Consider the following 24,476-nt stretch of genomic DNA (forward strand, 5'->3'; position numbering starts at 1 on the left):
ATTCTAATAAAAAATAATTAAAATTTGCTTAAGCTGTTCATAACACATGGCTGCATTGATCTGTAGAGATCTCATGCATCTCAAGCCAGCAGACACTGCCTGTATCTGTGGCTGCAGCATCAAGCTCAAGTAGTCACCACCGTCGCAACAAGTCACCACGAGGACATCGTGGGCATAGTCACGACCACCAGCACCAAGAGAGCCAAAGCAGCAGCAGTGGTGTGGGTTTTGGGCGATCACGTAGCTGCTCAATGGGGACAGACCATGAACGGGATAGAGAACGGTCAGGCTCAGACAGCAGTGCAGGTGGTGCGGGAAGTCCAAGGAGGAGTGAGCCTAAGGCAATTTCGTCCCAGTATAGACTTCCTACTGCCAACCATAGAACCACCAAGACACCACAGCATGGTCAGTAATCACAGAAATGTAGAATATGGATATATGTGAAAGATATGAGCACAGAACAGCATTTTGCATACCAAGAAGACAGACAGAAGATAAATGCCAATTGTTTCCTTCACAGATTAAACATTCTGAGTGATGAGACATGTAAATGATATGCAGAATATCTTTGAAAAAGTGTACATTTTTTTATAATTATAATGGATTGCTTTCTGGATTGAAATTGGATCGTGAACTTTAATTAACCATCTTTATATGACATTTTATTCCCTGGAAATTTTTATAACACATTAAAATAAAAATCGAGAGCAAGTCAAGATTCTGTTTTCACCTAATACAAATTCTGCAAAGAAGTCCTTGAGTTTGTAAAGTTAGCTTGACTGTACAGCACTTAGAAAAAGTTCAAATCCTACCTTAAGTTACCTATTTACTTAAGAATGTGGTTACTTATGATTTATTCTTCTAACTGTGTTGCAATTTATAGATAATTTTTCATGGGTCTTAGGTAATGCAGCAAATTTTTGTCTGAAGATTGTACATCCTTATGATGACAGAACATAACAGTGCAAAGAATGGTGAAGAAAATATTACCACAAGGAAAAATAATTAGGTTTTGTTTTGGTGCTCTGATTGCAGAATGAGCACAGAAAGTTTCAATAATTCCAGTTCTTCCTTCTTGCAACATAAAAATTACCTTTTATGGAATAGTGTGTTTATTGTGTTCAGTTTTAATTTATTTTAATGAAGAGTCTTTTCTTTTCCTTCCTGCTAGAGAGGTTTTAGAAGTAAGTCCATGGTGATTATCAGAGGTGAGAGTTAAATAGAAACACATATGTTTGGGGGGGGGGGGGGGGGGTCTTGGAACATCCTCCATATGACCTGAATTTTCTCAAATGTTTATTGTATTTACCAACAGACCATAGAATTCTGCACATGATGATTCAGTAAATATGGTGATTTTGTGTCACTGGATCAAATAAATGAATGGTAATTACTATCAGGAGGGTTTCTGTTTTTTCTATTACATGTTATTCACATACCACACCAGATGGAAGCATTTAAAACAGATACTAGATGAGATCATGCTTACAGAGAGTGATCTGAGTTATTGTGCCTTGTAATATTTTGACTGTACCAGTATTTCAGAGGAAACAGTAGGGATTAGATTACATCCCGATGACTTCAATAGAGAGAACGTATTCTCCCTGAATGAGTCATGGCAACCCCTCATTCATGCCCTGAAAGAATGTATGAAGACAGTTCTCTCCAACAAGATTTTTTCCATGCTCTTTTAGTGTGCCTAAAATCGTTCATTCCTATTGGCCCAGATATAATTCTATATCCCATCCATATATGAAACATCTGTTTCCCAACATTTCTCACTTCAGCCTTGTTGATGGAGGCAGAACTTTCCTCTGAAACATTGGCACACAACTGTAATGCTATATGGCACAACAATCCAGAAGATTATTTATATTCACATATCCATGAAAACATAAAATATTATGTTCTTTCGGCAGATTCAGTATTTGAATTGGATTCCAGCACAGAATCAGCAGAAGCTTCACCTGAAGTGAACCATAGAGTGCGACGCAGTGGTGTGATGGCGCGGAGAGGGACGCCATCCAGGTAGTGCAAGTAGGTGCTGTGATGGCGTGAAGCCATAGCTCTCTGCATGAAATTTGACATCATATTCACATTCTTACTGTGGAATATCTAGTGTGTGATGTCATATTTAAGAATGGTGACCAGTTCTCAACTCCACATCCATAGGGATGAAACATGTTACAAATAAGAGCATCTCCTTAATAATTTGTTTTCAAATAAATATCAACCAAGTATTCTTTGGAATTATGCTTGGTGTTTTTCCAGTTCTACTGTCTCTTCTGCCTGTTCTGTGAACTTGTGTTTCTTATCTGCTGTTTTTCTTTTAATAACTACATAATTTATGTAGGTGTGGCACTATCCTTGATTTTTGAGCTAGTTTCTGAAGGAAGGTTTTTGCCATCCATAGTGCCCCTAATAATGTTTCAACATGTATGTTAATTTTCTCTAAATTGGATATAAAAATTACACCACTGATGGTTATATGGTTCCACATAAAAGTCTACGTAAGAAAATGGTTCTAGGTCCAAACTACAACACTGTAAACAAATAGCAAATGGTCACCTTGTTTTTCATCTAGAGTAGTATCACTGTGATGCCATCAAGTTGTGGCATTAATGCTAACCAGAGAAGAATGAACAAATCAAAATTACCTGCACTCGTAGCTCAGCTTACTCAACTAATATATGGAATAAGCCATTTATTACATTACATATCTTGATGTATAACGTTGGAAGAAGAAATGGTTAATTTACCATTCAGCCACCTGATGTGGCTTGTTGCCTGAGAGTCTTTCATCAACTACGTATCTTGTAATGAAAATTAACCTTGTAGGAAGAAAATTATGAGCCAGTGTTTTCAGCAAATATATTAGTTATATACTCCACAATCTATTTCTTGTACAAATTTTCTGTCATAAATAAATGTATTATATCAGAACAAAATGTGGAAACCAATACCAAAATATATAAATCTGCATTCACCTCAGTACAAACTTGAATGCCTTGCTGACTCTAAAATATATTGCAGACAGAACACTAGAGGCAGTATAGTGTGTCAGGAGGTGGTTCCTCTGCAACCTCCATCTGGCTTCTCAGACGGACAGGAGCTGTCTGAGGCTGAATGTGATCGTGAAGCAGCATCTGGTCGGAATAATGTTGCTGCCCTTCCTCTGTTCCGCCATGAGGAGCTAGAACAGGAACTATCCACTCTTGTCAAAAGGTTTGTAATGACTTCTGAAATGTTAAGCTAGTAATACAAAGCACAAAGTTGTACTTGTCTGTTTATATGAACAATATTTCAGTGTGTTAACAGTGGTGTGGTATGTTTAATTGTATAATGTTCAACTTCAGTAGGAATAAGAAAGGATGAAGTTGAAGTTGGTCATCTTTTTTATTTACCACTTGGTTGATATATCATGTCATCATTCATATAACGAAAAATTAAATTTTAAATTAATATTATATAATGCATTGAAATAAATCATATTACATTCCATGGATACATATGTTTGTCAGATAATAGGATGTGGAATAAGTCATAATAATACAATACATATTATAAACAAAGAGTTCACATAAAGTGGTGATATGTTAAACAATACTTCCACTCATTACATATAGTTGATAAATTATACTTCCCATACATATATAAAGTCAAGAAAGCCTCGAGAAACGTATTAGTTATTTGTAAACATTAGAAATTCATCAGCAGAGTGAAAGAATCGTGTAATTAAGTGTCATTTTAATGCTACTTTAAATTGTGCCTTTTTATTTATTAGTCTTGTGATACTTGATAATAGACTATTGAAATTGTTGATGCCTACATAAAATGAGCTTTTCTGGAAATAGAAGAGGTTGAAAATTTGTCTATGAAGCTCATTCTTACTCCTTGTGTTGACACTGTGTACAGCATAATTAGTTATTCACAATGAAGTTCATTAATGAGAATATTTGTTCATATGGAAGAGAATGTCTGTGTTTGACGCCAGCCATTAATGCGAGTTTTCTTTTATAAAGTGGACATTGTTTTGGTGTTAGATGAAGTCATCAAATTTCTTACTAGAAATTGTGATACTTGTGTCATCGTTCTGTTAAAGTATTTATTGTTGGAGGTAGGTCATTTATGCATATTATAAAAAATAAGTCCTAGAATTGACCCTTGGGGAACTCGGTGCTTTAAAAATTAATTACCATTTAAGGAATTGTATTTTCCTCAATAAATAAATAAGTACCTGTAGTCACATTGCTGATACATTGCAAAGCTTTTCATACTACCTAAAGTCAGAAATGATCTTTTCTTCTATTTTTTATTTTATTATTTACCACACTGAAAATTTTCTAAATAAAAGTTTCAGAACATAACATTTTAAAGTCCAGTCGTAAGTATATGTACCACTCGCTTTAACAGTCTATAATTCTGAATTTTTACCACAAAGTATATTCATGGATGAATGATTCTCAGGTAAACAGCAATTATTTCCTTTGCTGGCATTAACCAACTGATCATTAGCAATATTTTCTTATCTTTGCAGTATAAAATAATTTTGAATATTAGATGAGCCTTAGCATCAAGGGTTAAAACGGTAAAAGTTTGTTTTGTAAGTGGGGTTTTAATTTGACTGATATGAATAGACATTGAATTTTCTTGATAGCTCTGTCCCCCCCCCCCCCCCAACATCAAATTTCAATTAAATTTAAGCACCTCATCACAAGGAAGTTAACACAGAGGTGAAACACCACAGACTATTGACCTTTATGTGTGATCAGATGAAAGATCTGGTTGTGTGGGTAATTACTAACTTTTCTACTAAACATTGTGTCACAACCCAGCAGACCACAAGTGATACAAGAATACAGTGAGCTTCAGGGTCATTCTGGGCATGACTGTGAAGAGATAAATTTCAAATATCCTGCCAGGAGACAAAACCTTGTCATCCAATTACATACGTAGGGCAGTCAAAAAGTTCCCGGAATTGTGGTGTAGCACTGTAATGATAGGACATATGGCAACGCTTACCTAATCACCTTCAAAATAGGACCCTTGCCCACACACACGCTTGCTCCATCGATCTTGCCATTGTTGGAAGCACCAGCGGAGGGCTCTGTTTGGAATCATGCAGAGTTTGGCTGTCGCATTCGACACATCGCTGGTTGTGCAGCAATTCCTCGCCAAGAAAAGCATTCCCGTTATCACCCAACCACCATACTCTCCGGATCTCGCTCCGTGTGACTTCTGGCTGTTCCCTACTCTGAAAATGGGCCTCAAGGGGACACAGTTCGCAACCATGGAGGACATCAAATCGAATGCGACGGCCAAACTCCGGAAGATTCCAAACAAAGCCATCCGCCGGTGCTTCCAACAATGGCAGGATCGATGGAGCAAGTGTGTGTGTGCGCAAGGGTCCTACTTTGAAGGTGATTAGGTAAGCGTTGCCATATGTCCTACCATTACAGTGCTACACCACAATTCCGGGAACTTTTTACTGCCCCTCGTAGCTCATCACTGTTTGTGCAGTTGTCTCAGTAAATTATTACAGCAGACAAGCATAATTATAGTATACTGCAAAGGTAAATAATACTACATAATTATCACCAGTCTTACTCCTGCAAAATTAAAATGTGCAATCCACTCCACCCATGTAATGAAATGTTCATAGATTGAGCAGTTCACATGTTAAGATGTAGATACTGATGTACTGGCTTTCTAAGTATCTGTCTGTTACTGTGAACAGTGTCACACTAAGCAAGGTCGAACATATCTTGCATGACACTTGTGTTTCAGTTTGAAAAATAAATCATTTGCTCTTTTAAATGTAATTATATCTAAACCTGTCCGTTAGTCAGTCATTCTTACAAACTTATTTCATGTCCCTCTACCAATAACATGTACTGTACATGAATTTCATATCTGCTCAATATGTATTATTTGATTTTAGAAAAATATGTCTTACAATTTGCTTATTCCCAGGTGTTCTATAATATTACCTTTATGCTGCAGGTATCGACAGGAACGAGACAGGGAAAAGCAGGACTACACTATCCATGTGTGAGGGAATCTGAAGAATACTATCAATGATTGTTAACAAGTGCCACTTTTAAACCAACAGGTTTAGTTTTTGTTCATCAGAGTTATGAATGCAGTATTTGTTTAAAAAAGTATACATTCTACCAAATCTTGAACACTCGATGCAAGGGACATACAATTCATTCTGAAAGAAGTGATTACTGATTAAACAGAGCACAAGATACAACATTCTGAGAGCCAAGAAGCAAACATTACCTCCTTGAAAGTGTGTAATTGTTAAATGATAACATCTGTCACCCCAGCTCTGTCACTTATCCTAAATCTGCTTTCGATATGGTGGCGCCTTCTCTTTGAAGTGTAGTATACAGGAATGTGAATATCATGACCAGTTTCTGCATAAGTCAACATAGAAGACACCACAAATGTAAAATGTAATGCTGTACTTCAGAAAATTCAGTAATTTGAAAGTTCAAAATAATGTTATACATTCAAAACATGTAAGAATATGATACTGGACAATTCAGACAGTGACAAAGGGATAGCTTTATTAAGAATAAATCTTGGTGTAATATAATACTTCTTTCCAAGGTATTACAGTTTCATTTCTGAAATGTTTATCTAAGTACTGGTTACATTCTAGTAAATTGTGTTCACATATATTTAATATATAATTTCAGTAATTTGGAACTAGTAAAAACAAATGTTTTATAGTGTTATATCCTCTAACTTTTACAGATGACACATTTTATTTACTTCTTACTTAATGAAATGAACATAAAAGTTTATTTAAATGTTCAGGGGTTGCCAATATAATATTTAATAAAAATCCATTCCTTGAGAGTTCCCTTTATCTTTACATTTGTTCACTTCACTAAGATTGAGCTTTTCATAACATGTTTTACTTGTTTCTATTTATTACTAAAAATGATGAGTTAAAAATAATAATAATGAATTTGTTAGCAGGAACAGAAAGGAACACTTCGTTGAATGAAGAATGGGATTATAGAAGACAATACCAGCTGTTTCATGACATAATGGTACAACTGATATTTTTTTATGTATGTGGGAATCCATGCTCTAGAAAGTGCTCTTTCCTTTCTCGCCTGTTTTAAGCATAAACCGAGATATATCATTCAGACTATGGAGTTTTAACACATGTCCCAGAAGGGAAAACCATAATTTCTATGGTGATGCCTCTACCGAAGTTTGAATTTTGTGTTACCTACATAAATATCTCTGAATACAGCTGCAATTTTAGGACTTTATTTTAATTCACTATTAATTGTATTTATGTATCTATAATGACTTTGGTAGTGAAGGAAGTAAAGTAATTTATAGTTATACTTTCTTTCATATTGCTATGGCCTGTGCCCCTTTCTTGTTTGGTTTTTATGCTGTTTTGGAAGAGTGATCATCCAAGCACTTGCACACTTGTTTGGTGGTGAGACAATTACAGGTAACCCTCGATTTGCGCTGATTCAGAATAACGCTGATTTTGAAACCAGTAAGTCAAAAAGTGAAAAAAAATATATATATTTTACTATTATTTATAACGTTTTACAATGTATCTCGTACTGATTCTTATAATAAATCGTAATCCTTACATCACTGATTTTGAATAAAAATTATAAATACAGTCATCTTTGCAATTACGTATGTTTCATTAACGCGAATTTGATCCAATGAGATCAATGAATCGGTAAAAGCTGTTTGTGAAATGCAAACTTTTGCATATGGGAGTTTGCTCTTATGCAATTTCATTCCTGGAGCTTTAAACTTTCAAAGGACTAATTTTATCTCTGCAGAGGTACCAGGGTTATTTTTACTACGTGATTTTCTATAGGTCAGCATCTTACATGAATGCAACTATCACATAATAGCAGAGATGACTGTACGCATCAGTCACATGAAAGAATCGCAGTCAATCACGGGGACCAACGAAATGCCGATTGTAAGTGTATAAAATATATTTTTTAAATTCCCTTTATTTTATTTATGTTATTTCAGAGCTTTAAATGTAATGCCATATATTACTCGTAAATGTTTTGGTGCTGGGAACACATGTCATTGACTTTCCATTGATTTACATTATAAAAGAGTTTCAATTTACACCGGTTCGTCCAGGAAGGCATCCTGGGTGTAAATCGAGGGCTACCTGTAGTTTTCCTTCTATAACAATTCTTGCAACTATATTTTGCATACCAAAACATGGTGCTAATGAGAGCAATTCTACTCTTCTATTAAAATGGTTTTTGCCAGCTCTACATGACTGATTTGTACATAGTGACCATCTTAACAAGGCTGAACAGGTATGTTGCAAGAATATGAAGAAACAATATTATAATGTGTGGAGTTGTGATACATTGTTGAGTTATTACATGTTTATGTTTGATGGAGGTAAAATACAACTTCTGCATGTTGAGAATTTATTACAAGTTTCCATAATGACCATAAAGAACAAGTAACATTCATTAGCATCAACATTGATTAGTTTTATTACATTGCCAGAGATAACTGAAAGCAGTCACCATAACTAAAAGATCAAGCAGTTCTGTAGAAACCAAATATGCAAGTGCAGTTCACAGAGCTCATTGTTTCTTCTTAAATTTCTTGGCCTTTTGTCCTCCAAGTTTCTTTTGCCATGGGCGATGGTTGCGCAAGTTATTTTTCACTTTGCATCGAACTATCTGTTTCAGTTCTCTTCTACGTTTTTCAAAGTCACATGAATCATCTTTAATTTGGCTTCTGCTGAAGAACTTCAGTCCCTCTAAAAATAAGAACTAAATTAGAATTCCATATTATAAAATGTAGCAATTTTTTAATGGAATGTCACATGTTTCTTAAACCTGCAGCCACAAACGTTTGACACCTTAAATGTAAACACTTCTGAAATTATTAAGTAGTTATTCATCCACATAAGAAACATGTTGTTCTGTGACATGTGGTTTCCAACATCATAAACTATATACGGTAGCCACATTTAGGAAAGGATCATGCTAATGGCTTTATTTTTCACAATATTATTGGTATTTCTACAATAAATAAAAGGTAAATAAAATACTATACATTTTACTATGCTACACACTTACTACATATACTATACTAACCGTGAAGACGAACATCATTCAATTTAAAGAAAAAACTTTCACTAGAATGAGCCAGATTTTCATGTACATTCTGTTGTGAATTATCAGTTTTATTATGGGTGATATTCTCATTTTCTTCCTCAGAATCATTAGAATCATATTTAAATGGATTTTTGGTCCATTCTTTTTGTTTGTGTTTATTTAAAGTTATAGCACTGTATGTTTCTCCCGTTTCTTTGTCATCTGAGTCTGAAACACATTCATCAGAGCAGCAATTAGTTCTATAACAGGTCACAGCACAAGAATTTTAAAACCAAGGTATTGACAGTACACTACTACTGTGAATAATTAGCAAATATGATTCAAGAATAAAAATTAAAAATTGAATGTTTTCCCTCCATTTTAATGTAACAGATGAATATATCTTCATGAGAATATTTCTCAGGAAATGGTGTATGTATTTTATCATATTTTCATATGTCACTTTGAAAATAATTTGACTCAGTTAACTCACAAAATTTTAACTTAAAGATTTGTTTAGAAACCTCAATAAATACTGAACAAATGAATGAGAGTCGTTGCAAAAGTTTTGAGACATGAATTAAGTAATTAATTAATTTGTTTGCCACTGAAGATGACTTCTTGAGGTAGAAACGTGTTTGTCACCAAGGTCTTTTCAAGTGTAAACAGTTTTGTTTGAATGCATGATTTTATGTATCAATACATTGCATGGTATGCAACGTTTCAAGAATCCAGTCTACATTTCTCAGACTTCTTCCTGATTCAAACAACGTTAGTTTTCAAGGCATGATAAAGCACTAGTTGCTTATAAAGGGGTGTGCAGTGGTTCCATAAAAGGAATAGTGTCACTGCTTTCAGAGTTGATCCAGAGGTATGGAACTTCTCACAAAATTAAGGTTTGAATACAATGAAATATGTACTTAAAATAAAATTATCACTGTTAAACTACCTGTGTCTCAAAACTTTTCTATTGATTTACATATACTGTACATTCTTCACTAAATTACAATTACTGATAAAAATTGGGAGAATTCTAACAGATTAAACACACAATATATCCAATTATGTAACTGAATACAATGATGAGACAAACCTCCATCACTGGCACCAAACAATTTACGAAGGCTAAACTCATTTTTTTCATCTCGTTTCTGAAGTGTCTCCTTTAGAGATTTTGCTACTTTGTAAAAATTTTCCTTTGAAACTGCAACATTTTGTATTTTTTCCTCTTTTGTATCATAAACTACTTTTGGTTCCTTGTCTGTTGAGTTATCAGGAACCTTCCTCTTTATTTTGGGTTCAGTTTTTTTCTCAAATTTAGCATGGTCAGGTTTTGTAGGATCAAATCTGAGCATTGGAACCCTTCTGAAAATCAAAAGCATGTATTACAATTACTGATGCTTGTTTTTCATAAATATACATTCAGAAAGTTGTTTTAACATAACTTTCAAGTAGATTATCTTATTAAATATAACTTAAAATTATGTTTTAATACACAAACTTTGATTTGTCTTTCTTGTCCTCTTTAATTGGTATCGGATGACCAAGGACATCTTTTAATATTTCAAACTGTCTCCTTCTCTCATCTTCAACTCTAGCAGTTTGGACACTGTCCGATGCTTCAGCACAAACTTCTTCATCACTCTCATAAAACCTTTCATCCAATGCAAATCTGTTGTCACTTGCAAATCGAGACTGTAGTTCTAGAAGCTGAAAACGATATTATTATAAAACACTGTGTGAAATAAAAATTGAAAGTAAATCAGTATATATGTCTTCCACAAATACATAAAATAGCAATTAACTTCAATATTATTAACGCCCAATTTAAATTATATGCCATGATATTAGGCAACATTTGAAGACAATACTACAAGGAAGATTAGAAACTTTAGGGATGCAGTGATATGAACATGCATTAGGCATGGACAACAATAGGATTTCTTTTGAGAACATTTAGAATTAAGATTACAAATAAATTACCATTGGGGAAACCAAAGACAAAATTAAATATCTGCAGCAGCCTTAGAGGTCTCAAACCTTTTCAGAAATCACTGGCCTATGTCAGGGGTGAAAGCATTATATACTGGAGATATGAAGCACATTTGTAATTATTTCTTCAGTTCCTTAATAGGATGGTCATTTTAACTTCAGGGTCCACAAATCACCCTTTACCCATCTTTGGCATACCAAAAGTACTGTGCTAAACAACTTTCTCCAGATGCTTAGCAAAGGCAACTAACACAGCAAAATGAGGGTCTTTGTTACATGGGATTTATATGTGCATTACAGATCATGCATAAATGCATTATACCAAAATTTCATAATATGGATCAAAGGTCTGGCAGATTTTAACATAGTTCTGTAACTAGTATCACATGATAAATTACTGTATTTTAAGTTATTACCTTCTGTCCTTTAACACCTTCAAACTGAGGCTTAACTTTTAAGTTTCCTTCTTCATCACCATCTGAAGAGTCTTCAAAAAGAATTGTCTTTTTGTATGACTTTCCCAGCAATTCAGCATTAGAAGATTGTGAGATATTATGAGAAATTGTTTGTTTAACTATATCCTCATATTTATTTTCAGAATCAAAAACAATCTTATTGTTTCTGAAACCAGAACCCTTTAAACATAAATACAGCATATTAATTTCTGTGAATATATAAAATCAAACAATTTGAAATGCAAGGATAACAAAATTAAAATTAAATTTATTGCCCCAATTTTTAAACATTCTACATTGTTTCTGAAATTTATGGATGGTCACTGTGAAATTCTTGCAATGTGCTATAACAGATATTCAAAGTTTCATTTCAACCCAGACTATTTGTTCTGTAACATATATATTTCCATGTCTAGGACAGAATTAACACTGGTCTAACCAGAGATCAATAAACAGAGTGAAGCCCACTTTTCATGTTTTCTCTGCAAGACATTAATCTGAATATTATATTGAACACATTCATACACAGAAAATGCAATGCTTTAGGACAACAAAGAATAATCATCTGTTAAATGATGGGGAATCCTTAAAACAAAAACTGAAATTCCACTATACTATTGCCTCAGCACATTTCTATTGGATGAACCAGTATTTAAGTAACAGGTTACAAGCACACTGAATACTTATACTTGCAACATGGAGATTTAAGATAGAATCAGATTAGGACCCAGAAAAGTTACTGTATTAGATTATGACACTTGAAAAATCTTGTCATTATACGTACTACAGAGCTGAGTGCCAATTTGATTGTTTCCTTTTGTTTCTGAAATGACTTCCTTTTCTCATCAACAGATTTCTTGCGCTTTTCTTCTGCAAGCAAGCTTCTAGTTTTATCCATAGGGTTTTGCTCTCTACAATTATGCATTTTTGTAACTGTTTTGCCATGTTTGGTAGTATCACAATTCATTGGTGAGTCTCTCCACACATCACTAAAAATCTCTAATCTCTGTAGTAAATTTGTTGCTGCATTTGCTGACTGAGATGTCTTACTATCTGGCTCAATCTCAGTGTGACTAAAGTTACTATCTGAATCATAAGGAGCAGTCCTTGTCCCACCAAACATTTTTAACTTTCCATTGTACATTATTTCAGAATCACTAGTATTATCTGACAATCCAACTGCTTCTTCATTGAAGCTAGAGTAATTTATTACAGATATAGTCTTTTTAGTCCTCTGTTTCTTCTTTGAACATCCCAGTTCTTCCACTGATCTTTTCTTTGATTTCATACTTTTATTGATCATATATGGATCATCTAAACTACAGTGTGATTCTGATTTATTATTTCCATGTCTTTCCTTTTGAAGCCTACTAAGAAAACTCTCCTTTGCAAGCTCCAATTTTATCTTTTTATCATTCCATTTCTTAGTTGATAATGTTGCAAAACCTGCAAAAAAAGACAAAGAAATATTAACATTCACACTGGGACCTAACATTCATCACATATTTTAAAAAATATATAAAAAAACCTTACATGAATTCAGCTTATCTTCTTCAATTATAAAGTCCAAGAATGCGAAGGTTGAGGAATCTGGACGCTTTTTAATTTCTACAGACAACACATTGCCAAACTTATTAAACCACTTTGCAATTTCTGTCTGTGTAATATCTGGAGGCAGGTTACCCACAAACACACGTTTCTTTTCTGCATACCTGAAAATAATTGTTTTTTAATAAATTGAGTTAGGGGTTTAATCAAGACTTATTGTTGTTTATGGGCACATATTTCAGTGGTAGGTAGAAGTTTACAGAATAAATGTTCTGCTCACCAACTGAACAATCATTTTAGAGTTAACAGAATTAAAATGAAAGATTTGGTGGAACAAAACTTGTGAAAGTTTAGAATGAAAACAAAAACCCTGTAAAGTACATTTGTCAGACATAGAAAGCATATTAAAACTTGTGAAAGTAGTCTACTTAAGGTAGAATTGCCAAACATGCAACAATATAAAACAATGTTCACATTACCATTATATATATATATATATATAGAGAGAGAGAGGGGGGGGGGGCACTGGTTATGAAAAAAATATTTCCCGCCCTTATAATGATCAAACAATATTCTGAATGGTAATGTGATAATAGGACCCAAGATATAATTTCGTAAGCCACAATAGCCTGTATATTATCAGAATTTATTGAACAGGGTGGTGGTTAGATATGGAATGGGTCTGTTAAATCTGGTGACTGAAGTAAAACTTAAATTTAGTAGCACATTGGTTAAATGCCCTGAATTTTTCAATGTACACTACACCATGTTTAGACAACACTAAAAATACAGTATGCCCTTTTATTCCATATACATTTGTCTATATCTACATATTTACACACAAGGGTTCTAATTACAATACATTTACGTCATTCGGCTAACATAGTTCTAATTATTATAATTTCCTCAAGTACTGTAAAACATTAGGAAAAATTATTATTCTTGCTGCTTACATGTTTGTTCGTATTATTTGGAGGTTAGGTTCAGGATTGAAAATATATGAACATACTCTAATATTGGCAGCATTGGATAAACAGATGATTTGCGGAGATTATAGATGACGTACGTACAACTGATATTCCAAAACGTTGTGCAAGTGCTTTGAAATACAGACTTCTTTCTTGGCAAGATATTCTGAATTTTTGCTTTAAAGACAGCTGGTAATGTTTCGTTTTATCAACTCTTCGTTCATCATATGCATATAAGCAATTCAATTGTTCGTCCTGTTACGTTGGTATCAGTTCACTTACCTTGTTACCAAAATTCAAACCAAAAGATACAGTATTGGGAAAGTTGTAAATGGTTTTTTTGTTTAATAGGAATTTGTGAAATGCAGCGAAGTAATACACAACAAAGAATTGAAGCATTAATAAGAGAACGCAGAAGAATTAAAACATCAATTGATCAACTAAAGGAGAAACTGTCAAAAAGGCGTGTTAATGTAACATTCCCACAGAAAGAAACATATGATTTTGAATCAAGGTAATACTATTATAGCATGTTTTGATACACATTTTAACTTATATTATGACCTTCCAAATTTGTATGAATGATGTCTTTCCTGGCTTGAACAAATGGATTAAATCCAATAAACACATTAAATTTTGACAGAACAAATTTCTTGAAATTTTGTAGTACCAACAAAATTGTGTGAATCTAGGTAACATACATACATATTATTGAATTCCTTGCATTTATAAGATAGTCAGATGACAGTAGAATGTGGAATAAGTCATAAAAATAAAATATGTATATACAAATGCAATTCAAACTATTATAAACTTTTCTCATAAAATTAATAAATAAATCCACACATGCACAGCAAATAAATTAACTACCCATTTATAATGAACAAAGGGAATAAAACCTTTAGAAACATTGAGTCATTTTTAAACATTTTAAATCCATCCACATTGTAAAACGAGTGTATATTTAAGCACCTTTTTAATGTTACTTTAAAATGTGATTTTTTATTCATAAGACTCGTAGACTAGATGGTAGACTGTTGAAAATCCTGATGACAGCATAGAATGCACTTTTCTGACAGCATGACAGATTGGCAACTGGTCTATTAAGCTGATACTTTTTCCTTGTGTTAACACTGTGTACAGCAGAATTTGTCTGAAAATGTTCTTGGTTATTCACAATGAAGTTCATTAATGAGAATCTGTATTCAAATAGAAGAATGTAAGATTTTAGGTTTTCACAGCAGTGAGTAAGAAGATTTCTGTCTTCTGGGTTGTTGCACTGTGTAGAGTGGTCAATGTTAACCAACGTTTCAGAGGTCATACTGCCTCCGTCATCAGGGCGATGAGCTAGTAGCCATTCCAAAATGTTTGTAATAAAAATATATTGCTTTTACCTGCTTCTTTGTATATTCTTACAGAGATTCTCAAACTGTTTCAAATAGAACTGAAAGTCCATCACTTCTCATGAAAAAGCTCGAGATCTCTGAATGGATTAACAAAGTGTTTTACTCAAATGATGAAATAAACCTCTTGGATAATGGCTCAAGCCAGTATATTGCTGTTGGTGAAACAGGATTGGTTACTTTCCAAATCCAGTTTGTTGTGGAAGGCATGGAGGTATGTTAACATATTTTAAAATTATAATTTCATAGTACTACTTCCTCAGCTACAAACTGTTATAAACATAGATGTCAGCTTCAAAATAGTAATTACTAAGTATGTTCCAAGTTCTTTTACTGTTAACAAGTATTTTTTATGAGGCCATTTTTGCTCCAACAAATTAATAGTTCAATCTGTGCATTTGATATATTGTCTTTTCTATTTTATGATTTTGTATAGATGCCCTGTTAATATAAATCTGTTGCAGTAAGTAGGATAGTACAGATTTCTATAATGCATCAGAATATCTTCAGATCAAATGTCATCAAGCCTTTCAAGTTGTTCAGTTTTCCCTTACAATGTTCCAAAACCTGTACTGCCACAAATTTTTACAAGAATTGTATATTTGTGTGTTATAGTTAGAAAAAGTCAATATCTTATCTTTCATAATTGTACAATTCCTAATACACATGCTCACACATACATACACATGCTAGTTCATCATCTGTAGTTTCATTCAACATGTGTTATGTTTTGTTTTCATATGCCTGCATTCTTATAGGGCAAGGATTCATATGTAGATATGGCCATATATAGTTTTGTACCCCATTTCACAAGGCAAAATTTTGTGGTATGCCATCATGCGTCTATGTCTAGGGTCTGCCATGGGTGAAAAAGTTTGAACACTGCACCATTGCTCCATGATAATCTTATCATCCCATTAGGTGTACAGTAGCCCTGAGCAGACAGCACATTCTCATACCCTTGGCCCTAGGGCTTCATCTCTGATCATGTACTTGTGTATTCTAGAAGGTAGTTTTTTATGAGACGTATGAAATGTATTTAAATGAGAATTAGAAAAATTTATATCAACAGTTTGACACAAATACCATATTTGCACATACCTAATCAACTTTAATTTATGATGGTGAAAGGCATATAGGTACAGGTTCTCAGCCCTATGCCCAATCTGTTAAGAAGGTATATAGGTCAATCAGTATTGTTAGAATTCTGAAATCTAGGAGGCTATGATTGATTAGGCTTTCAAATATGATAGAGGAAATTAGAATACATACAGAATTTTGGTCATAAAACCTGTTGGAAATGGCCACTTTGAAAACTGAGGAAATGTGTGATGAGAAAGGGATGTGAATGATACTGATTTTTGGATGTATCCAGTGGCAGGCTTTTGTATTTGAAAGTTGCTACCTGTGTTGGTTACTTGTCCAGTGGCAGGTTTTTGTACTACCAATGCTGAAGATTCATATTCTGCTGCTACCTTATTTTGTTCTGAACTTGATATAATTTCTTATCAAACAATACCTGAAGCACCAAAAGATTTATTTATGATAGGGATTACCAAGTGTATAGTTTCAGTAGCACTAATAAAGTGACATACATTATAGAGAACCCTAATAGACATGAAAAATCACAATTTGTGCTATGACATGTTCTACATCCTTGGCTTAGGTGTATGAAGGACCTATGGAACGTAAATAAATTCTATTTTATTCTATTGTTCAGGTTGACACTACAGTTTGTAATATCAATATATATCCTTGGTATAATATTGTAATTCCTTTCATTTTTCAGAATAAAGGAATGATTGTTCACTCATTAAAAGTCACGTATTATGATCCTTTCCATGAAGCTGAACTGAAGACTTTCACTAACAGGTGTATTAGGCAAAGCAGTTTACAGACATTTGTTAGAGGCGTAGCAAGTTATGCAGAATTGTTTGCAAACAGGGAAGAAATTACTGACTGGCTTATTGAAGAAAATGGACCTCATTTTTCTGTTAACAAAATTCATGAAGATGGAGCATATGATATTAAGGCTAAAGGAAGAACCATTTCATATTTCAATTGTGAATGGAAAATAATTTGGAATGAAGGATCATTGGCTATGATGCCATCTTTCACTATCCGAGCAAATAATAAAAGTAAGTTACATCAGTGATTCAGTCTTCTGTTTCCGTTACTGGAGAATAATGTGGTTTAGAGCTTCAAATTTTCTGTAGGATTCAGATATGTAAGTACTGTTTTCTGCATTCACATATGCAGCAGACACTTACCAACTGAGGGATTACATTCGTGAAAAATACCATGGCTGGCAAGACCAAAGCCTTTGTTCCTTGTTCCTTCATTATATACATAATCTTTAAAAATAATAACCAACCACGTTAGTGCCATGGTAAGATTGCCACTAAGGACAGTAGTGTCACTGCATCCCTGATGTACCCAAGCACTATAAATTTACTTTGCTTCTTGATTACAGGTGATTAACGCCAATGATTTGCAAGTAAAGACACCAGCTATTTTCATGAATATACATGGCGAACAAAAGTAAATTGTTATATGCAGTGTTTGGAAAGCTAAAGATTCAGTAATTTACGCATGTAACATAAAAATGTCATGCTTTAGAAATGAAAATGTGATTCTTTTTCTAGATAACTTCTACAAGGAGAATGAGTATCTCTTCAACAAAATTGTCTCATCTAGTATTACACCAGAAGAGACAAAAGAGTTATGGAAGGAACTTGCAAGGGCTGTAATCCTAGAAAACGAGTTGGCAGTTGTGAAGGTACCCAGCTGCAAATAAGTACATTCACTTTAAAAAACTTCACAGTTGAACACATTCTAGTTAACTGTTTAGTTACTATTAGGATATTCTGGATTTATGTTAAAGTAGCTTAAATATGCATCTTAACCTTCACTGTAAACAAACTTCTGCTACAATTAATGCTTCTTTAGAGTATGATATGCATTAAAGTGGAAGTCTGTCAGGTTTTGTTAACATAACTAGATTATTATGTAAGCCTTTTTTTTGTCATTTCCATAACTGTTTACCAGATAACAATGTGTTGTGTTTAGGTACAGAACTTGTTGAAAAATGTCTTATGCATGATGTGTTCTCGGGTTGGGGACATCTTTAGATTTTTTGGATAGCTAGCATGTACTGTAGCAGGCATGGGAGAAATTAATCCGTAAAGTAAAGGTAAAGTTTTCCCTAGTACTTAACAAAGATACGCTCAGTTCTTTGAATAGTATTAACTTTTTTATTATGAAAAACAAATCTCCGCCTCATTTCTTCCCAGAGTTCAAAATTTCCAGGAATTCTACACCTCTTCCCATCTTTAGATTCACATCTGAAACTTGGGACTTTGTTTTGAAGTATCTGCAAGTAAAAGAAGTCAAAATCTAAACTGACGACAAGGTCATCAAGAGTCAACATATAAATACCTGTGAACAAAAATAACAAGTGATTTTCAGATAAAATACAGTTCCAGATATGCTTGTTTCTGTTCTCAAAATAACTGATCCAATTTTCCTAAGACAAAAATTAAAAAAATGCCTATTTTATGTAGTTAAACATCTCTTATGCTGAGAAAAGAGCCAAGTTACAGTTACTTGATAATGATGTTTGTTATAAATAAGTAAATTAAATGAGGGAATGGATGAAATAACATACACAAACTTGATGACTTCTCGTGTCAGATTGTTACGGTAGTATACATCTCTGAAATTTTGACAAAGGTGAACACATACCTTTCAATAGCTGAAAAATGATATTCATACTAAACATCACATGTGTACCAAGGTCCCAAGTGACAATTCATACATGGAACAATCTGTGAGTAGTAGTCATTGTTTTATAAACCTGCAAGTTAACAAGAGCCTGCCACCATTTCCTATCCTGACCCATGTTAAACCAGTACAGACCCTGCCTCTTGATTTCCTAAAGATTAATTTGGTCAAATATACACTACTGAAAATGCCAGGTGTTTTGTGCAGTAGACCAGGAAGATGCACATCACAGATAATAAATTACAAAAGCACTTGCAAAAATTTTCCTTTATTACAAAATCATACAAAATTACGCTAACAGAACTTTGCACAATTCACTTTCAGTAATTCTTAATTCATACAAATACCATGTTTCTACACTACAATGTTATATGTAACATCTGACATCACAGACAATATAAAACCATAAAGTTGCTTTGAAAAGAAAATTAACTGCTTATAAGAGGGCATAAAATACTTTAGGCTTTATTTTTTATCACAACTAAAGGATGCAGTTCTGAACATGTAAAGTAAAGCTGTCCCACTATACTCATTCTTGACCTCGGCACTAGAAGGGGGCGAGTGGTCAGCATCACCCCCCGGCTGTGCTTTACCCCCTGGGGAAAGGACCCAGTACCCATTAGACAGGAGGCTGGGTGGGCCCCAGAACCAGTCTGGACGCAGAGGCTAGAGGAAAAATCCTCTGCTCCCATCGGGGACTGAACCCCGGTTGTCCATTCCATAACAATTCACTATACTGACTGAGCTACGCTGGCTCCCGCAGTTCTGAACATGCTATACAACAAAGTATCAACTTCTTTTAAGTGCTAATCTGGTTTCTGCATAATTCTCTAAAAACAATTTTCATACATCACCAAAATATATTTTGAATTCATAGCTTGTGTCATAAAGCGAGTTACTATTCAAATCCATACAAAACAAGAAATGGTGTTTCACTCCACATTTCCATATATATTTATGTAATACTGATGAGATGGAGAAAGCAATAAAGTGGCATTCTTAATGTGGTGTGTTTCTAGGTTTTCAAGCACCAAAATTAACAATAAATGAATATTAAAATAAAATAAGTGTAATACCAGCCTGCAGAAAATAGTGATACACTGAAAACCAGAAAACATTCTGCATCTGCATTTACTGGAAATTAGGATTGTAAGGAGCTTGTTTAGAATATACTTCATTTGCTGTAGCTTCACTGTATGGTGGTGGCTGCTGACCTAAGGAGAAAAAGAAAGCACTCTAATGTAAATATTATTCAGCTACACAATTCCACCCTGCAAATTCCAGTCATATTCAGACATGAAACTAAGGTTTTAAAAGTTTAATGTTACCTGCTAGTGGTGGGTACACTGGGTAAGCTGTTGTTTGGGGCATGGGCATCAGTGTGGGCTGAGGTGGATATAGAGGAGCCTGTTGTTGAACTGGCTGTGGAGTAGCCACAGTGGTCTGCACTCCTGGTTGAAGGACATCTTCGTAAAATAGGTATATTTGCAAAAACAGACAAAGAAAAGCAAAACAAGGCTAAGCCTTAAAAATTATTTCCTAACATAAACAAGACATAAATCCATTCCCATTTTATTTTAAAACATTTCATCCACAATACAGCTTATTACAGTGGCTGTCACTAGAAACACTGAAGGTCAGTAAGTGATTTCAAATGCCTAGGGTGAGGCAAGTTAAAAGTGTTTATATTAAAATTAAAAATACAACAAACACTAAAAACAAGACCAGATGTTAACAGAGTGCAGATTTTGTTATGTACCAGGTTTCCATTTTATGAAGCTGCAGTCATGCTTGCATTGCGTGGTCGGCTGGCGATCTGTTGACGTCAGCAGGACTAGTGCGTGTTCTTCCCATGAGTCACCGGCGAATCAGTTTCATTGCGTCTCTCGTTGCGCATTGACGTTGATAATATGGTGTATAGTATTACGCAACGTGTGTTCTTAGTCGAAACATATGCCAAATATTCATCCTACAGAAGATGCCGCCATAAATATCGCAGACATTTTCCTGGTGTAAGTGTTCCTAGCAGGTCCATGATAGAGAGATTAGTAAAAAAAATTCATAGTACGGGATCAGTTTAGGATAAAAAGAAGAAAAGGAAATGGAGTGTATTGACGGAAGAGAAATTGGATGAAATTGGGGCTTTCTTAGAAAAAAGTCCAAGGAAATCTTTGGCATGTTTAGCTGCACAATCTGGCGTGTCACTGGGATCTGCTCACACAGCAATGAGACTTCTGAAAATGTGACCATATAATAACTGATGAAGAAAAGACTTACAGTTTCTTCATGCAAGACAATGCTACAGCTCACACAGCTAATCGGTCGATGTTAGCATTAAGAGAAGTGTTTGGTGAACAAGCTATCGATCAGTGGCCTCCGCGTTCCCCAGACTTAAACCCGTGCGATTTTTACCTGTGGGGCATGTTGAAGAACAGGGTTTATGTAAACAATCCGCACACTGCAGAAGAACTTAAAGAAAATATTCGACAACTGATTTCGACAATTACCCCAGAAGAGCTTCGTCGAGTATTTAGAAATATGTTAACGAGATGTGAAGCTTGCCTGCAAGCACAAGGAAGTCACTTTGAACATCTTTTGTGATTTAAGGTAAGAACAATTAATGTAATAACATGTATTAGTGACGAGAAATATTCGTAGTTCGCTGTTACTAGCAGCACTGAAACTGATTCGCCGGTCACGACTCCCGCCCGCATCAATGGGGCGCCAGCCGACCACGCAATGCAAGCACGACCGCAGCCTCATAAATTGTAGACCCGGTACTTGCTAGTAGTAAAGAGAAATGAAGTATAGATATGAAAATAACTGGCATTAATAATGCTGCACATCTGGCAACTAAGCTCTTGTCCTTATTCTGACAATGCTGTTACAGACCTGTTACTTTATGATGGTCCTTTGCCAGTGCAAGAGAGGACAGAAAGGGAAGGGAGATGAGAATAGAACACCTTTCTAAACATGGGAAACTTTTTCCACTATTACATACTGCCATAAACAGTCCCACGATGACGCCTTTTGTATATCAAACAGCAAGGGCAACACAGACAACACAAGCAAAAGACAAGCAAGAAACCAACAGCAGCTGCAATTAGTATGGGCAGGAGACCTGCAAAGCTGAAAGAAATAAACCAAAATAAAATCCACTGTGGTAAAATTACATCATATTTTTCTGGAATTAAATAGAAGTCACCAGTTACCTTTCTTTATAGGATATATTAAAAATAAATAATGCATATGGTCTGGATTACAATTAACATTTTAACATATGCATACCAGGTGATGACTGGTATTATTGGTAAAATGCTATGATGGCTGTCTTCTGGGATGTAGTGTCAAGTAGTCTGGCATCATCAGAGTGATGAGTCGCTCACCCTGATGATGGAGCCAGCAAGGACCTCTGAAATGTTGGTATAATTCTACCAGACTACACAGCACTACAGCCCAGAAGACAGCCATCTTCATACTGATCTCCAAGAAAACCTTAAATCCTGCTTGGTAAAATACTGTCTTTACTACAAATTTACAGTTATTACTATAGTTCCAAATAATACGAAAATGTAGAGGAGTTTAATTAAAACATTGTGTCCACTCCATCAGTTCTTTAGCTCTCAGGCACAAAAACCTATGTTTTTAAAGGCACTATACACTCCAGAAGCAACAGATGTTTAATATTTGTCTTCTTCATTTAAATGCCTGGGTACTGATGGTAGCATTTACATTCAGTGGCATTGAATATTTACCATGTATGAATGTGTAACCATGTAACAAATCACTTTCTAGATCTATGGCATTGATTTAATAAATATGTATGATGGAGCTATACACTGATGAAAATGTCCAAGGACACAGACAAAAATCTCAGAAGTAACTTTTATATCAAAACTACAATGTAATTCCTAAGAGTAAGGACACCTGAAACAAAATGCTGTATATTCACCAGAACGTACCTATTGAAAAAAAATTGTGTACTGTTACAACAGTAAACACTATTTGCATCCACACAGCAATACATGTTATCTGCATTGTCAAAAAAAGAGGGACAAGATTTCACTTTCACAATATCTAACCTCTCCAGCAATGTTTGGTGATGGTCCAATGCACACTCCATGCCTGAAACAAGTAATCATAATCGTGCATAATCCAAATCAACTAAAATTACAATTTCTGTATATTGCAACAGGTTTACTGGAGACATTTTTAAATATACTGACTACTACACTCTTCTGACCATTTCCTCCTTCATCCACTGACACTTGTAGAATGGTATAAATACATTTAACGGAGCAGGAAAGGATGGCAATGTTGATATATTATTAAATAACTCAACACAACTCTTATCTTTTGACTTCACTTTATCATTAAAACTGATCAAGGCGTGACCTAACGCCATTGGCAAAATGCCGCACCCTACTGTACTTGTTTATTGTTCAATACTTACACGTAGCTACGTGGAGCCACGACAGGGAAATATAGGATACAAATAGAGCACTAAGCCAACAGTAACCCATAATTCGCTGTTCCTTATCTACGTACAACCCGTAATTCCTTCAATCTCTCGGACCAGCACCAAAACTAACAACACCAGTACAACTTCGCCAACAGGCCACAGAATACTTAACCACAGACTCCTCAGAAAATTGTTTACAGTTTTTTGAGCTACGTCCAGCGCTCGGCTTCACTGTACTCTTTTTCAAGAACTCTACCGCTACCTTCTTTGCCCATTGATAGCTACACTGTGGGATCCGTGTCCACGTTATACTCTAACATTAGGTGCCAAGAGAACGCAGCGGGCGAGTTTCTCCATTCTCGTTGAAAACGGCCTTCAATTAGGAATTTAGTTAGTCTGGATTTTATTTGTAATTAACAGGTTAGGATTTAAGTAAGAACGAAAGATATTATCAGGTTGCAGGTATAACTTGTTGCATTTTTTTTAAGTTACAAATTGGTCCGAACCAGGGACTTGAAATGAGAATGTAGTAATGATTAAATTTAGGTTTTCATTGTCTTTGAGCCAAATTTCAGAGGTTTTTACTTTGTGTCATAGGTTGTACTTCAATTATGAAAAGTAATTATTGCGCTATATTTCACTGGGTACTGCACTTTTGAAACCGTGTAAGTTTTCCCCAACTGGAAATAAATGTAATGTTATTCATAATACCCGCTTTTAGACTAACA

General features: G+C 34.6%; 4 protein-coding genes across 14 annotated transcripts in view; 2 read left to right on the top strand and 2 right to left on the bottom strand.

Annotated features, from left to right (window-relative positions):
* LOC110835771 (cell adhesion molecule Dscam1-like) overlaps nt 1-7,371 on the top strand; it is a 312,906-nt gene extending 305,535 nt beyond the window's left edge. For 2 of the 6 annotated variants that reach the window (XM_087358016.1, XM_087358018.1), the window contains 4 exons: nt 67-405; nt 1,920-2,028; nt 3,034-3,225; nt 6,004-7,371. In XM_087358016.1, the coding sequence (XP_087214142.1) occupies nt 67-405; nt 1,920-2,028; nt 3,034-3,225; nt 6,004-6,055 (692 nt within the window). In that variant the 3' untranslated portion in view covers nt 6,056-7,371. Of the gene's footprint in view, nt 1-33; nt 406-1,919; nt 2,038-3,033; nt 3,226-6,003 lie in introns of those variants that run through there. The other 4 variants (XM_087358019.1, XM_087358017.1, XM_087358020.1 and 1 more) reach the window with 4 other exon arrangements.
* On the bottom strand, nt 6,554-14,188 carry LOC110835808 (putative RNA-binding protein CG14230). Of its 2 annotated transcripts, none has more exons than XM_087358039.1 (8): nt 14,142-14,188; nt 13,118-13,296; nt 12,369-13,030; nt 11,546-11,764; nt 10,639-10,847; nt 10,231-10,502; nt 9,138-9,365; nt 6,554-8,797 (listed from the first exon to the last, which is right to left on the bottom strand). In XM_087358039.1, the coding sequence occupies exons 1-8, from the start codon at nt 14,156-14,158 to the stop codon at nt 8,619-8,621; spliced, it is 1,965 nt and encodes a 654-aa protein (XP_087214165.1). In that variant the 5' UTR covers nt 14,159-14,188; the 3' UTR covers nt 6,554-8,618. The 2 variants fall into 2 exon arrangements, with proteins under 2 accessions (XP_087214165.1, XP_087214166.1); XM_087358040.1 differs by having other exon boundaries at nt 14,086-14,183.
* LOC110835810 (uncharacterized) lies at nt 14,177-20,289 on the top strand. Of its 3 annotated transcripts, none has more exons than XM_022076403.2 (5): nt 14,177-14,292; nt 14,452-14,614; nt 15,519-15,717; nt 17,293-17,641; nt 18,149-20,289. In XM_022076403.2, the coding sequence occupies exons 2-5, from the start codon at nt 14,463-14,465 to the stop codon at nt 18,298-18,300; spliced, it is 852 nt and encodes a 283-aa protein (XP_021932095.1). In that variant the 5' UTR covers nt 14,177-14,292; nt 14,452-14,462; the 3' UTR covers nt 18,301-20,289. The 3 variants fall into 3 exon arrangements, with proteins under 3 accessions (XP_021932095.1, XP_021932096.1, XP_087214168.1); XM_022076404.2 differs by having other exon boundaries at nt 14,225-14,362; XM_087358042.1 differs by lacking the exon at nt 14,177-14,292 and having other exon boundaries at nt 14,369-14,614.
* On the bottom strand, nt 19,539-23,991 carry LOC110835811 (uncharacterized). Of its 3 annotated transcripts, none has more exons than XM_022076405.2 (5): nt 23,740-23,991; nt 23,249-23,411; nt 22,288-22,415; nt 20,615-20,752; nt 19,539-20,500 (listed from the first exon to the last, which is right to left on the bottom strand). In XM_022076405.2, the coding sequence occupies exons 1-5, from the start codon at nt 23,807-23,809 to the stop codon at nt 20,418-20,420; spliced, it is 582 nt and encodes a 193-aa protein (XP_021932097.1). In that variant the 5' UTR covers nt 23,810-23,991; the 3' UTR covers nt 19,539-20,417. The 3 variants fall into 3 exon arrangements, with proteins under 3 accessions (XP_021932097.1, XP_021932098.1, XP_021932099.1); XM_022076406.2 differs by having other exon boundaries at nt 20,615-20,737; nt 23,740-23,983; XM_022076407.2 differs by lacking the exon at nt 23,740-23,991 and adding an exon at nt 23,513-23,697.
* Nucleotides 23,992-24,476: the final 485 nt, after the last annotated feature.

The sequence above is a fragment of the Zootermopsis nevadensis genome, unplaced genomic scaffold (genome assembly GCF_977971745.1).
Source record: "Zootermopsis nevadensis isolate Lab colony 2312 unplaced genomic scaffold, Znev_1.0 Znev_ptg000029l, whole genome shotgun sequence".
Classification (NCBI taxonomy): Eukaryota; Metazoa; Arthropoda; class Insecta; order Blattodea; family Termopsidae; genus Zootermopsis; species Zootermopsis nevadensis.

What these genes read in the sequence shown, in the direction of transcription:
- LOC110835808 (XM_087358039.1), bottom strand. An exon ending in AGAAGATAAGCTGAATTCAT is followed by an intron (nt 13,031 to 13,117) that starts GTAAGGTTTTTT and finishes CTTTTTTTGCAG; the next exon opens with GTTTTGCAACATTATCAACT. An exon ending in AATTGGCACTCAGCTCTGTA is followed by an intron (nt 11,765 to 12,368) that starts GTACGTATAATG and finishes TTATGTTTAAAG; the next exon opens with GGTTCTGGTTTCAGAAACAA.
- LOC110835811 (XM_022076405.2), bottom strand. Translation starts at nt 23,809, where the DNA reads ATGGGTTACTGTTGGCTTAGTGCTCTATTTGTATCCTATATTTCCCTG. An exon ending in ACACAATTTTTTTTCAATAG is followed by an intron (nt 22,416 to 23,248) that starts GTACGTTCTGGT and finishes TATTTCTTTCAG; the next exon opens with CTTTGCAGGTCTCCTGCCCA. An exon ending in TCGTGGGACTGTTTATGGCA is followed by an intron (nt 20,753 to 22,287) that starts GTATGTAATAGT and finishes TATTTTACGAAG; the next exon opens with ATGTCCTTCAACCAGGAGTG.
- LOC110835810 (XM_022076403.2), top strand. Translation starts at nt 14,463, where the DNA reads ATGCAGCGAAGTAATACACAACAAAGAATTGAAGCATTAATAAGAGAA. An exon ending in TTGTTGTGGAAGGCATGGAG is followed by an intron (nt 15,718 to 17,292) that starts GTATGTTAACAT and finishes TTCATTTTTCAG; the next exon opens with AATAAAGGAATGATTGTTCA. An exon ending in TATCCGAGCAAATAATAAAA is followed by an intron (nt 17,642 to 18,148) that starts GTAAGTTACATC and finishes TTCTTTTTCTAG; the next exon opens with ATAACTTCTACAAGGAGAAT.